This window comes from Mesoplodon bidens (assembly GCF_964165515.1).
Source record: "Mesoplodon bidens genome assembly, chromosome: 6".
Lineage (NCBI taxonomy): Eukaryota > Metazoa > Chordata > Mammalia > Artiodactyla > Ziphiidae > Mesoplodon > Mesoplodon bidens.
Window position 1 is genome coordinate 19,901,027 of NC_138162.1, and position 12,809 is coordinate 19,913,835.

General features: G+C 53.9%; 1 protein-coding gene across 6 annotated transcripts in view; it reads right to left on the reverse strand.

Annotated features, from left to right (window-relative positions):
• The window catches only part of COL27A1 (collagen type XXVII alpha 1 chain), a 145,652-nt gene that overhangs the window by 98,291 nt on the left and 34,552 nt on the right, over positions 1-12,809 (reverse strand). For 5 of the 6 annotated variants that reach the window (XR_014016173.1, XR_014016174.1, XM_081238097.1 and 2 more), the window contains exons 6-8: positions 11,659-11,712; positions 10,129-10,182; positions 263-307 (exon numbers count right to left, since the gene is read on the reverse strand). Coding sequence is in view for 4 of the 6 variants with exons in the window: in XM_081238097.1 (XP_081094223.1) it covers positions 263-307; positions 10,129-10,182; positions 11,659-11,712 (153 nt within the window). In the remaining 2 variants the exon portion in view is untranslated. The remainder of the gene's footprint in view (positions 1-262; positions 308-10,128; positions 10,183-11,658; positions 11,713-12,809) is intronic. The other variant, XM_081238098.1, reaches the window with a different exon arrangement.

Sequence of the window (12,809 nt, forward strand, 5' to 3'; positions counted from 1 at the left end):
CGGAACAGGCCAGCTATTCATGGCTCTAACTGGAGTCGAGTGGCTCATGCCAACACCGGGCCGACATGGACTCCAGCCCTTTGAGGCGGCAGATGTGGCTGGCTGAGAGGTGGGGTAGAGTGGGGGCCCCAGCAGGATGGGAGGCAGAACCTCCTGGCTCTGGAGCTCACTCATGGAGCCGGGCCCAGGGAGGAGGCCAGGGACAGGCAGGGGCTGGAGGGAGGGAGGGCAAGCACGGGAGGGCAGAGGCTGCAGCCCTCACCTGTTCTCCGGGGTGCCCCGCCGGTCCAGGATAGCCCTTGTATCCCTGTGGGGGGGGGAAGAGACCGAATCAGGCTGGGAAGACACATCTGGGCCCATGGATCGCAGAGGCCCAGCCTCCCCGCCTGCCTTTTCAGCACTGCATGCACCATGGCAGGGACGCGTTCAATAAATACTCCCAGAATGGATATATGCACATCAGGGTTCCTATGGTTTCCTCTCCGTCACCGATGGTTCTTAGACCTGAAGACGTTGCAGGTTGATCACTCCTTGGGCAGGGTTTGGGAGCTAAATTAGGATACGGCAACTGTGAGAGGGTGGTGCTGTATCACAACCATTCTTCCCAAATCCAGAGCGAAGGTGGGAACGTCTGAAGCAAGGGTGGAGGGATGTCTCAGTGGATGGGTAGACTGATCAGGACCTTAAGGTCTGGGTTATGCTCAACCACCATGCGATGCTGGGACCTTCTGTCAGGACCTTCTCATTAACCCCCTAACGGAAAAGATCTCACACACGTGGACCAAATGTATGAACCAAAATAGCTGCCTTCCTTCTTCCCACGGGTCCCAGCAAGTATTCCAGGGGGAAGGAGGCCACTCCATGATTGAGAAAGACTCTGGCAACATTCCAGCACCAACCTGGACCCTCTGTCACCCTGGTCCAATTCCCATGGTCCCCAAAGCCAGGCCTCCAGATCAAGAGAATCAAAACGAGTGTGTGCCTTCAGGTGGTGCTGGGGATGACCACCTCGGCCATTTCATAGGAGTTAGGAGCTCTCTGAAGGGAAACCCTGGACTTCAAGCTTCCATCAGCTTAGGGCTGTTATGAAATAAGATGGAGCAGGGGCTTCCATTTCAGACAGGGTGGAGGAGACGGGGTGATCTCCGTTAGACCCCCTCTCAAGGGGAGCCCTACACGACCTAGACACCGTCTCTGACTTACTGTGCAACTCTGGATGGGTTACTGTCCTTCTCTGGACCTCAAATGAGGGAATGAGAACTCCGATTCCCCGTCAGCTCTGGTGTTCTGGAACTCAAGAGTTCTAGGGCTCCCCCAGGAGTTGATAAATGAGACTCTAGACTAACACACACACACACACACACACACACACACACACACACACACACGATGCCTGTGGACCCCCTCTACACACTGCTGTTTACCTGGGATTACACCAGGGACTTCCCTGGTGGCGCAGTGGTTAAGAATCCGCCTGCCAATACAGGGGACTCGGGTTCGATCCCTGGTCTGGGAAGATCCCACATGCCGCAGAGCAACTAAGCCCGTGAGCCACAACTACTGAGCCTGCACGCTGCAACTACTGAAGCCTGCATGCCTAGAGCCGGTGCTCCATAACAAGAGAAGCCACCATGATGAGAAGCCCGCGCATCACAGTGAAGAGTAGCCCCCGCTCGCCCCAACTACAGAAATCCCGCACGCAGCAACGAAGACTCAACGCAGCCAAAAATAAATTAATAAATAACATGGGATTACACTTTTATGATGTCCTCTAGCCCTTACAACAGCCAGATGAGGTGTGGGGAAAGCGGGTTAAGGGTTATCATCTCCATTTTACAGAGGAGAAAACTGAGTCTCGGAGAATGGAAGCCACTTGCCCCGAATCCCGTTGCTAAGGAGCAGCAGGCTTACGCTCCCCATTGGGTCCTTCTGACACCTGAGGCCACGTGGAGAGTCATGCAGCCCCCCACCCCCAGGCATGTACAGTTCACGCATGTCCACAGATACCCACAGGCACACACACTCGGCACCCCCTCAAACCCCCAGAAAGCAGCGCTTTTAATCATAAACAGCAGCGCTGGTCTGATCCAAGAGGTTTGGGGAATTTACAAGCATTCCTCCTGCACCTACTCACGCCTCGAGACAGCCCAGCATTATGATTGCATCTCAAACCTGGGGCCCATGAGATTGATGCATTATGGCTGGGTGAGATTCTTCTACCCGGGGGCGTGTGTTCTTTTCCCCAGTGGGCAAATGGAGGCACAGGCCACAGCCAGCAGCCAGCAGGCAGAGTGGTTAAGATCTCTTGTTTCAGATTAATCTGGATCCCTATCCTGCTTCACTATTGGCTGGCTGTATACCTGGGGCCACTGATGTCACCTCTTTGAGCTCTGGTTTCTTCTTGTAAAATGGGGCTCTAAGGGTCGGTGTACAGATTACATGGTATAATGTGTGAAGCACTTAGCACCGTATCTGGCAATGAATTCAAGGCCCCATAAAGGCTAGCTGCTGTTAGTACCGTGATCTTTATATTTCATTCATTCATTCAACAAACATTTACTGAAATTTTATGCTCCAGCACCACTCTAGGCATTGGATGAACAAGAAGACAACATCCTTTGCCTTCACAGAATTTACAGTCTAATTAAGTAGATATAAAGACAAATAAGTATAAAAGGGTAATGTCTCAGGGATTTGCTTACATGGGTATAGAGTTTCAGTTTTGCAAGATGAAAAAGTTCTGGAGATGGATTGCACAACAATGTGAATATACTTAACGCTAATGAACTGCACACACGAACACGGTTCAGATAGTAAATTGTATGTGATGTGTTTTTTTACCATCACTGAAAATAAAATTTTAAAAAGATATAATGTGTGGCAGCGACTAATGCTACAAAGAAAAGTGAGCAGAGTTGGAGGACAGAGAATGACAGTGTTGGGGAGGGTGGTGACTGCAGGTGGTCAGGCAGGGGAGGCTGCTCTGTGTGAGCAGCTGGACACAGGGTGGACTCTCTGGGGAAAAGCATTCCAGGCAGAGGGAACAGCAGGTGCAGAAGCCCTGAGGCAAGAATGCTCTCAAGGAATAATGAGACCCGTGTGACTAGAGCAGAATGAGTGAGGGATAAGGGGAAGAGGGGTGGTGTGGTCAGAGAAGAAGCAGGAAGCCAGAGCATGCCAGGCAGTAAGATGACAGGAAACCACAGGAGGGTTTTGAGCAGGGATGTGTCATGGACAGGATGCATATAATGGCCATCATTATCCTTTCTCCACTTGAAGCCTGCAGATGAGGAAGAACAAGCAAAGCCTTTTCCCATGAAGAGCTGGGTGGAGCCTTGAGCTCTAAGCTGTGTGACTCAGCCCAGGTGACGGCCCTCTCTGAGCCTCTCTCTGCCATCCTCTGCCTGCCTCAGTGCCATAATGGAGCCAATGCAATAATGGAGCAAGGATCCCAAGAGAAGCGTGAAAGGGGTCCGGGGAGCCCTTGAGCATCACCTGCTTCTTTGGCTTCCTGTGCAGCCACAAAGAAGCCTGCTAGAAACCAATGCTTTAGCCAGAAGGAGATTTCAAGTAAATCTTTTTTTTTTTTTTTTGTGGTACACGGGCCACTCACTGTTGTGGCCTCTCCCGTTGCGGAGCACAGGCTCCGGACGCACAGGCTCAGCGGCCATGGCTCACGGGCCCAGCCGCTCCACGGCATGTGGGATCTTCCCGGACCGGGGCACGAACCCATGTCCCCTGCATCGGCAGGCGGACTCTCAACCACTGCGCCACCAGGGAAGCCCTCAAGTAAATCTTTTACTCAGGATATAGCTAAAAGGAAACAAATGACCATCGGGGACATGGACAGTGACCTGCCCTATGCCTGGCCCGGCACTAAAGCCTTAAATACATCAACTCGTCAACAACGTGCAATCACCCCTGAGAGGCAGGAATTGCCATGCACATTTGCCAGATGAGGAAACTGAGGCTCAGAGAGGTGGAGACTTCCCTGAGGCCACACAGCTTCCCAGAGGAAGCAGGCTGTGAATCCTCGTGTCCTCAACCACCAAATCATGGATGAGACATACTGTTGAGGCCCAAGGCCTCCCTAGAAGAGCCACAGGGCCACCTAGGCAAAGACCATCTTATAGACCACACCCCGCCAGGTCTGAGCTTATGGATCACAGCAGCATCATGAATTCCGGAGTATCTATCTGACTTGGAAGGAACCTAAGGTGTCAATCTGACAACCTCCTTTCTCATTGGATAGAATGAGAAACTGCGGCTCAGAGAAGGGAAGGGACTTACCCAAGGCTACTTAGCAAGTTACGGCCAAGCCCAGACCGTTCCCCACGACTCCAGACCCATTGGGCTGTGCTTTGTCCAGAAGGCCACGATTCCTAGGTCCTTCCCAAACCATGAACCCTGAAGGGCCTTGAACACTGCCTTGAACCCCTGTTCCTCTTAGCAGACTGGGAGCCGCTGAGACTGAGCACAGCCAAGGCATGGGGTGGCGGGGGGAGGTCCATATGTTCCCTGGAAGCACCTTAACAGTGTTTACCAAGCTGGGGCTACAAATAGCTTCAAATGACAGGGCCCCAGGACTTGGAAGAATCTAAACCATCACCTTCTACAGAGCCCTGGGCAATTACGGGGCAGACACTGACCACAAGGTAGACCCACGGGCAGTGATTTCCCCGTGGGTGATAAGTGCCTGACTGGGACTAGGGGAGAGCAGATGCTTCAGGGGAGTTCCAGGGACCACGCAATCTGCAAGGGGGCCTCTGGCTGCCGGGCAGGCGGGTCTCCACAGCACCCATGTTTATAATAGAACTCGGGCTATATTTTGGTTTGGGAGCCAGATTAATCACTGCTTACAACGCACAAGGAGAAACCAGACATCACCTCACTGTTACTGCAGACAGTCTCCCCATCGGCTGAGATGCTATTTGGGCTTTGGGCCGGGAGAGGAGCGGGGTCCTGTCCTTGCCTGGGGGTCCTGAGGACCAACGTACACCTAGACCTCAGCTGATCCCCCCTGCAAGCTGAGCTTGCAGGCTCCACCTCGGCCTGCACGAGGCCCCGGCTTCTCTTGCAGCAGAATGGAGCTCGCCAGACTCGCTCAGCACTCCGTGAGGCTTCCCACTGGACTTCTCTACCACCCTGGCAGCCCCTAGGCCACACTGGGCAGTCAGCAGGACCGAAAGCCCCATTCAACAGAAAGGGTCAGGAGGAAGAAACACACGCCCAGAAACAGAGTGAGTCACTACAGCATACTCGCCAAGTCCCTGTTCCTCTCTGGACCTCAGTTTCCCCAGCTGGCCTCTCAAAGCATCCTGTTGGCTCAAAAATTATAGGATTCTGAAATGTGATATGTGGCTTGTCCAAAAGCACAGTCCTTCACAGTATAGCTAGGTATCTGACGCCAAACTCTGCTTAGTGGGTACCTGAGACAGGTCAGGGCAGGAAGGTACAGTTTCTGTATGGCTCATTCATTCATCTGGTTATTCATGCATTCAAAGGTTTGCTGAGCCCCACCAATGAGCCAGACCCTATATAAGCACTAAGAATACACTGATAAACAAAGCAAACTCACTCCCTACCTTCTAGAACGGGATATGGGCATTAAACACATGTGAAGGGGAACAAAGAAGTACTGAGTGCTAGGAGAGGGCAGACAGCCAAGCAGGGGAGGCGGCACGGTGAGCTGAGGCTTGAAGGAGAAGCCACGCTGGAGAGCAGAAGGGCAGAGGAACTCAGAAATGGAGGGGGTGTGGACCCCAGAAACCCAGAGCAGCTCAGCAGAGGAGCCCAGAGAAGGTTCTCAGTAGGAGCGCTACATGGAGGTGCTATGCAGGGGGTGCTACATCCAGGGAGAACCGGCAGTTCTGCAGAAAGGCAGGAGATCGTTTCAGGCAGCGTCAATCACACTCCCTGCAAAAATTCCCAGATGACCCCCTCTGCCCTCCCATTTTAGCACAGATCTCACAGACAGTGGCCAACTCAGATGGCACGTGGAGGGCTCATGGGCAGGGTGAGGGCTGCAGGAGGGAGCCAGGAGGAAGTTTCAACTTGAGTACCAACTTCATTCCATTAGTCACGTCTACCTGGGGCGATGTGTTAAGAAAGATTCTGAGACTGAATGAGGCTTGGCAAGAAAGAGCGATTAGTGGTGTCTGAGGAGGCAGGGGAGGCAGGGAGGTGAGGGATGCCGGGGCAGATGTCTGTGGCCAGCACTGTGCTAAGCCCCGCGTGAGGAAAAAAAGAAGAAGAGGTCCTCTCTGTGCACTTGCTCTCGTCTGACAAATGCGCCAAGGACACCAGTGAGTTGCCTGCTAGCCAGAAAGTGCAGAGTCCTAAAGAGGCTGAGAAAATGGGCTGGTGTGAGAAGGGAGGGATGAATTCTGCCTGGAGGTGCTGGGGAGAGGCTCTTGGAAAAGATGGCCTTCGAGAATGGAATCAAGGGACAGATACATGAAGATGACTGGTCTCAGCATGCCAGGAGAGGGCCCAGCGGAAGCAAATGCAGGGAGGGAGGAAGGCCCAAGGCACACAGGATTGGATGGAGTGAGGGTTTCTATACAGCAGAGCTTCTTGGCCTCGGCACCACTGACACCTTGGGCTGGATAAGGTTTTGCTCTGGGTGCAGCATCTGTCCCATGCATTGTAAGGTCTTTAACAACATTTCTAGCTTTTACCCATTAGAAGCTAGTAGCGCCCTCTCTCATTTGTGATGACCAAAAGTGTCTCCAGACATTGTTAACTGTTCCCTGGGGGGCAGCTGAGAAGCGCTGCTCTATAGGAGAGAAGGCAGGAGGGTTAGATTAGGGGCTGCATGGGATTCTGCCCTCACTAGGTACAAATAGGGTTCTGGTAGCCTTCTGGGTTAGTGGAGGGTGGTTAACTGGTAACTAAGCAAGATGGCTGATGGGACCAGGTGGGCAAGACCTTCTACAGCACTGCTTCTTCATGTTCATCGTGATCACACATTCACTCATTCATTCAACAAATACGTATGCAGCATCTACCACGTACCAGCCCTGTGCTGGGTGCTGAGGACACAGCATCTTATTTAACCCTCCCAACCACTGCATGAAGCAACTGAGGCCACTTGCCCAAGCTCAGACAGCAGGAGAGGGATTCCATCCAGGCGTGTCTGACGTGGTCTGTGCACCCGCTCCCCCATCTGGAATCAGCGCAGCAAAGTCCCTTAGCAAGCATTGCAGGCAGATTCAGAGAAAGAAGCCTTCTCAGGTGGGGAGGCTCTTTTTCACTTGATGGGCCCACTCTTATTTAAGAAGCTGTTTCAATCAGTGTTGTAGAAGGGGAAAGGGACTAAGGGTCAGAAGACCTGAGTTCAAATCCCAGCTCTGCCATTTAGTGACCCTGGCAGCTATTTCTGTTAATCCAGTGGCTCTCAGCCTTGGCTGCACATGAGAATCTACTGCCTGGGTCCCACTCAGACTAACTGAACCAGAACCCCTGTGGGGAGGTGGGCAAGCTCCCCCGCTGATTCTCATGCACAGCACGGCTGTGAACCGGGGCTGTAGACTCCACTCTCCGTAAGCCCCCAATGATCTCACTGGCATTTAACACCAGTGTCAGCACACAGCCAGGTACCTTGGTATATCTCTGTGAAATGACTGGAAGAGTGAATGAATGAATGAGACCTATTTGGGCCTCAGTTTTCTCAGCTGTGAGATGGGCATAATACTGCCTAACTCCCAGAGGTTACTGTTAGGAAACAATGTGATGAGGGACAGTAAACCTTCCTAACACGCTGGTCAGTATGGGAAACTCCCAACCCAAACTCCCTTTCTTCTCCCTACTTTTCTCCATGGCCCTTTTCATCTTCTAACACACCTCGTATTTCTACTGTTTTTATTGTCTGTCTCCCCACACAAGACTGCAAGCTCTGAGGAGACAGGGATTTTTGTCTATGTGTCAGCTCAGAGGCCTGCACAGTGCCTGACACACAATAGTCATTCAATCCATTATGTTGAATAAATGAATGAATAGGGTTACTGGTGTCACTCTGAGGTGACACCAAAATTCAATGCGCTGATGAGCAAAGGGGACGCAGACCTCGCCTCTCACCCACCAATGGTCCTTCTCGCTCAAGGCCCCCCACAGGAGATGATGCAGAAAAACCACCCAACAGGATCAGGGCAGAGTGGCTACTGTTGTCTCCAAAGACACTTGTAGGAGGAGAGACTGCTGACAAACAGTGACAATTCCAGGCCCAGCTGCCCACCCCATTGGTCCTCCTCCCTGACCCCCACCACTGGTCAGGGGTCCCTGCCTTAGGACCTGAGCACCCCCATGCTCTGCCCACCATCCTCTGTGAGCAGGTGACACTGGCCTGCCACACACCAAACTCCTCCATGTTTGCCTAGGCTGGGGCCAGAGGGACTTGGTGGAAATGGCTTTGCCAAATAGTTTTCCTACCACATGGAGGCTCTTCCTTAATTTAGAAAAGACGTCTCTCCCAGCTCAGGTGAGCTGTTTCCCCTGAGTTGGGGGATCTGGGCCTCCCTGGACATTTGCTGAGAGCAGGAAGGCCTGGAACCCCAGGCAGGAGCTGGTCCAGTCTGTTTTTCCATCTCCCGCCTCCTCTGCTGGACAGCTACCCCCATACAGAGCGAGACCACCACCGGCTGCTTTATGAGCCATGACTGGAAGGAGACTTTTCCACTCAAACCTCCACACCTCATCCATCAGAAAACGCTGGAGCCCAGAGGGGAAGTGAGTGGGGGAGAGGGAGTCCCTCTGTGATCTCTGAGCCAGAAGAGACCACATTTCCCCAGCTCAGACAGCCACGGACTCCTGTCTGGGCCTGGCTTCTTCAGATCTGCAGTGTGGCCTGCTCTGGCCACGGAGGGCAGAGGAGAAGCAGATGGTGGGGGAGTGATGCCCCACGTCCCCCTGTGCCACAGGGACCCTCAGAGCACAAGCAGGATGGAGCCAGGAGAAGCCACAGCTGCCCAGATGAGAACCAGATGGCCGAGAAAGAGGGCAGCTGTGGCCACAGCTGGGAGTCAGGGTAGAAGCTTAAGACGTGCCCCTAGGCCAATGTATCCACTGGAAAACCCATCATCAATGGGGTATTTTCCTGCAAAAAGCCATTGACCCTGGCCCTACACTGTCCTCTCCAGTTTCGTGAACACCTACTATGCGCAAGCCCTGTGCTAGGCTCTGTAGGGAGAGCGATAAACCAGATTTGCACATCCTTGTTGGTGAAGCTGGTCTTGGGGCTGAAATAACTCAGCTAAGATAGCCTATGGGTCCTTGAGCAGAGTAGGGTCTCCTAGACTGAAGGCCAGGGTTCCAAGAGGGCTTCCTGGACACAACTAGAGTTGAGTCTGAAGGATGGGACACCCTGGCTGGGAAGCCAGAGAGGAATCCAGGGGTGCTACAAGCCAGAGACCCACCATCTAGGAAAATGGCAGACCTTCCCCCAAAGGCAATTAGAGGTAACTCCCCCTGCCTGACTGAAGCAGTGATGGGATGAGGGCAGGATGACAACAGCTCAGAATGTACAGAGAACTCACTGTCTCTACAGAACATTGGCCTGCGGTACTTCAGAGGGATGATGTTAGACCCAGAGAGGTTACTGACTTGCCCCAGGTCACACAGTGAGGAAATGGTGGAGCCGGGAGTGGAGTCCAGATTCAACTGACCCCAGAGCCCACTCTCTGAATGACCATGCTCCAGGCCTTGCTCCTGGTTTACAGCCCCAGGGGGCTCACGGTCATTCCAGATGGCAGGAGGCTCAGGCCCCTGCCATTCCGCCCATGGGAGGAGGAGCTGGGCCAGTGGGGGCTCCCAGCTTTGACAATATTCCCTCCACCACCACGAGCACCCCCAGGATGGCCTCCCTGGAGCAGCTGGGCCCCGAGAGGAAGGGTCACTTCTTGTCACACCTCCTTAACCATGATGGCGGGACCTCCTCCAAGCCAAGGTGCTTCCCACCCTCAGGCAAGCATGGATCCTCGGAAACCTCTCTCCCCTCGGGCCACCAGCCCCCTGCGGAGGGAGCTGGAGAGAGGCAGGTGGGCAGGCGGGCGGCACACGGCACTCCTGCATGAAGACCCCGCTTGCTAGGAAGCCCACCAGGCAAGGCAAAGCATCGACACCAAGGTATACCTTTCGTCCAAGAGGTCCTGGATTCCCAGAGAGCCCAGGCAAGCCCTCGTCGCCCTGAAAAACACAGACAAGGGGGTGAGGTGGGGGAACGGGAGCGGACACTCATTAAATTGAAAGTGTGGCCTCCCACAGCCAGTTGTTTGCAAACAGCATTCATGGAGGCTAAGAGGCCTCAGAGGAGACTCAGGGCCTCTGAGAGGGCTGAGGGCAGCTGGGTGGGCAGGGTACCCAGCCCCTCCCCACTTAACTCAGTGGCTCCATTTAATCTGTTTTATATGTTGGACTTTGGCAAAAGGCACCATTTGGGGAATGGGTTCCGCTGTTAAAACCATGTTTGAAAACCATCGCCCTGAAGGACATGCAACCCGTTCCAATCAGGAATCCGCCTCTGCATTCCTGACACCCTCCTTCCCACCCTTGCTGGGCATGGTGGCTACCCAGTAGGGGGCATTTCTGACACCACCATGAGACCCAGAAGCAGACAGTGTAGGAGCGAGAGAGAAGCCTGGGCCCTGCATGTCGTCAGGCCCGGCTGCAGAGCCTGCTCTGCATGGGACCAGCTGCGTGGCCTCCAGCAAGCCGCCCACTGCTGGAGCTTCTGCTTTCTCCTGGGCAAGCTAAGCCTAGCTGCCTGGCCTAGAAGCTTCCAGTGAGGATCCGATGGGGGTGCATGTGGATGTTTACACCCAGTAAGAGTTTGCTGAGTGAAAAAACTTCTCATGAAGATGTGAGTGAATGAGCCACCTGTGCCTCAGAGAAAACAGCCGGAGCTGCCACCTCTAAGTACCCAAGCACTGGAGGCTGGGCTGAGAAGCAGTGTTCTGCCTGTCAGGAGGGCTCTTGGATTGTGTCCAGAAGGAAACCAGACAGACTTGAGGATTCCTTCCAGCGTATGGATGTCTGGGACATTGGATGACCTTACTTGGAGTTCTGGATTCCCCTGCTCCAGCCTGTCCTGCACTCCCTCCAGGCCCCTTGTTTAATTTACAGGGTGGACGCTTCAGGGATGGATGACGTCCGTTGGCCTAAGCATTCTCTCTTCCATGGGAGAACCTTCTGGTCTCAGCCCTTCAGAGTTAGGGAGCCCTGAGTCTCCAGCCCATTCCCTTCCCACGTCCTGAAAATTCACAGACTAACAACCTCAGAGGGGCCTTCGAATGTCTGTTGGAAGCTTCCTGGGCATGTGCTACCAAGAAGCTTCTGGATGCCGAGGGTCACCTAACAGGCCCTACAGAAAACCCACTCAGAGCATTAGGCAAAAGGACATTCACCAAAGGTACGTCCACAGGCAACATTTTTTGTCAGTTTTATTGGTTGCACACCGGAAGAAGGCAGAAGGGAATGGTTTGGGTTTGGTGTAGGGGGAGCTGAAGGGCTTTGAGGAGAAAACAGACCCCATCATTTTCTACTTCCCACCTCCAGCATTTGTCACGCAGTGACCTCTGTCGGGAGGGTGCGGCCCAGAGCAGGGCGATTTCCCTGCTGTTGACTCCCCCACTTCCCTAAGCACTGGGGTCCCTGGAAACCTACCTTTGCCCCATCACGAGCCTTTCCTGGTGAGAGCCCGGGGTCCCCTTTCTGTCCCTGAAACAAAAACAATTCTACTTTGGCCGCCAAGGTGTCTAAAGAGGGTGTCTCCCCACCAACTCTGCTCAACCCCCTGTCCCCTGCTTAAATGCCCTCCCCGCCTACCCCACTCACATTCCTCCACAGGGTCCCCTCCAATCCCAGCCCTCCCCTGCTCCAGCACCTCCCATACTTCCCCACCAGGCCTACTGACAAAGTCCAAACTCCTCCTTGGGTATCCCAAGTCTTCCGTCATCGGGTCCCAGCCATCCTGTCCAGACTTTGCTTTCCTTCCACCAGCCCAACCCACAGACGGGGTCCCACTGCCCCGTCCCCAGACCACGGTCCTTCCTCCGCCAGACCTTGCACGTTCCTCCGGCCGGGTCCTTGCTCAAGCAGTCACTCTCAGCTAGAAAACCACTTCTCAATCACCATTAGCCAGACCATAAGCATTCTCAAGATGCAGCTTGACTGGGTCCTCCCCAACCAACCTGTAGATCCCTGGGCCCAACATACAGGTGACGCGTTCCCCCCGGGGCTCTCAGACACCCTCTGAGAGATATGTCCCAGAGGCAAGCTTGATTCTTTCTGATTTTCCTGTCCCCTGATGCTCACCTCACCATCTCTAATTACCTAGGACCAGTGCATCAGCAGCCGTTTAATCTGTGTAAAGGCCTTCACAGTTTGCAATAACCCTCGCTTCACCAGGTTCCCAGAATAGCCTGATGAAGTGAGCAACGGAAGGGGTATTACCCCATTAACACATTCGGGAAACTGAGGCCGGGAGAAGGAAAGGGACTGCCCAGGGCCCCAAGCTGAGGCACTGGCAGAGTTAAGACTAGAGCTAAGACCCTGAATTTGTGACTCCCAGCTCTGTGCTCCAGGACGTCCTGGGACCCGACAAGTTAGAACAGGCCGTGAGTAGGGAAGACACTGACAAGCAGGGCGCCCCCAGTCAGAGATAAGCATTCTTTGTGCCAAGCCTATGGGAGGCATCCTCATCACAAGGATGCCGGCTCCTAAGAGCACGTGCTCAGGAAAGGGCCCAACAACCACATCTCATACAGGGCTGAAGAGGGCTCCTGGCTGTGGGCCCACTCGTTTGAACCAATCTG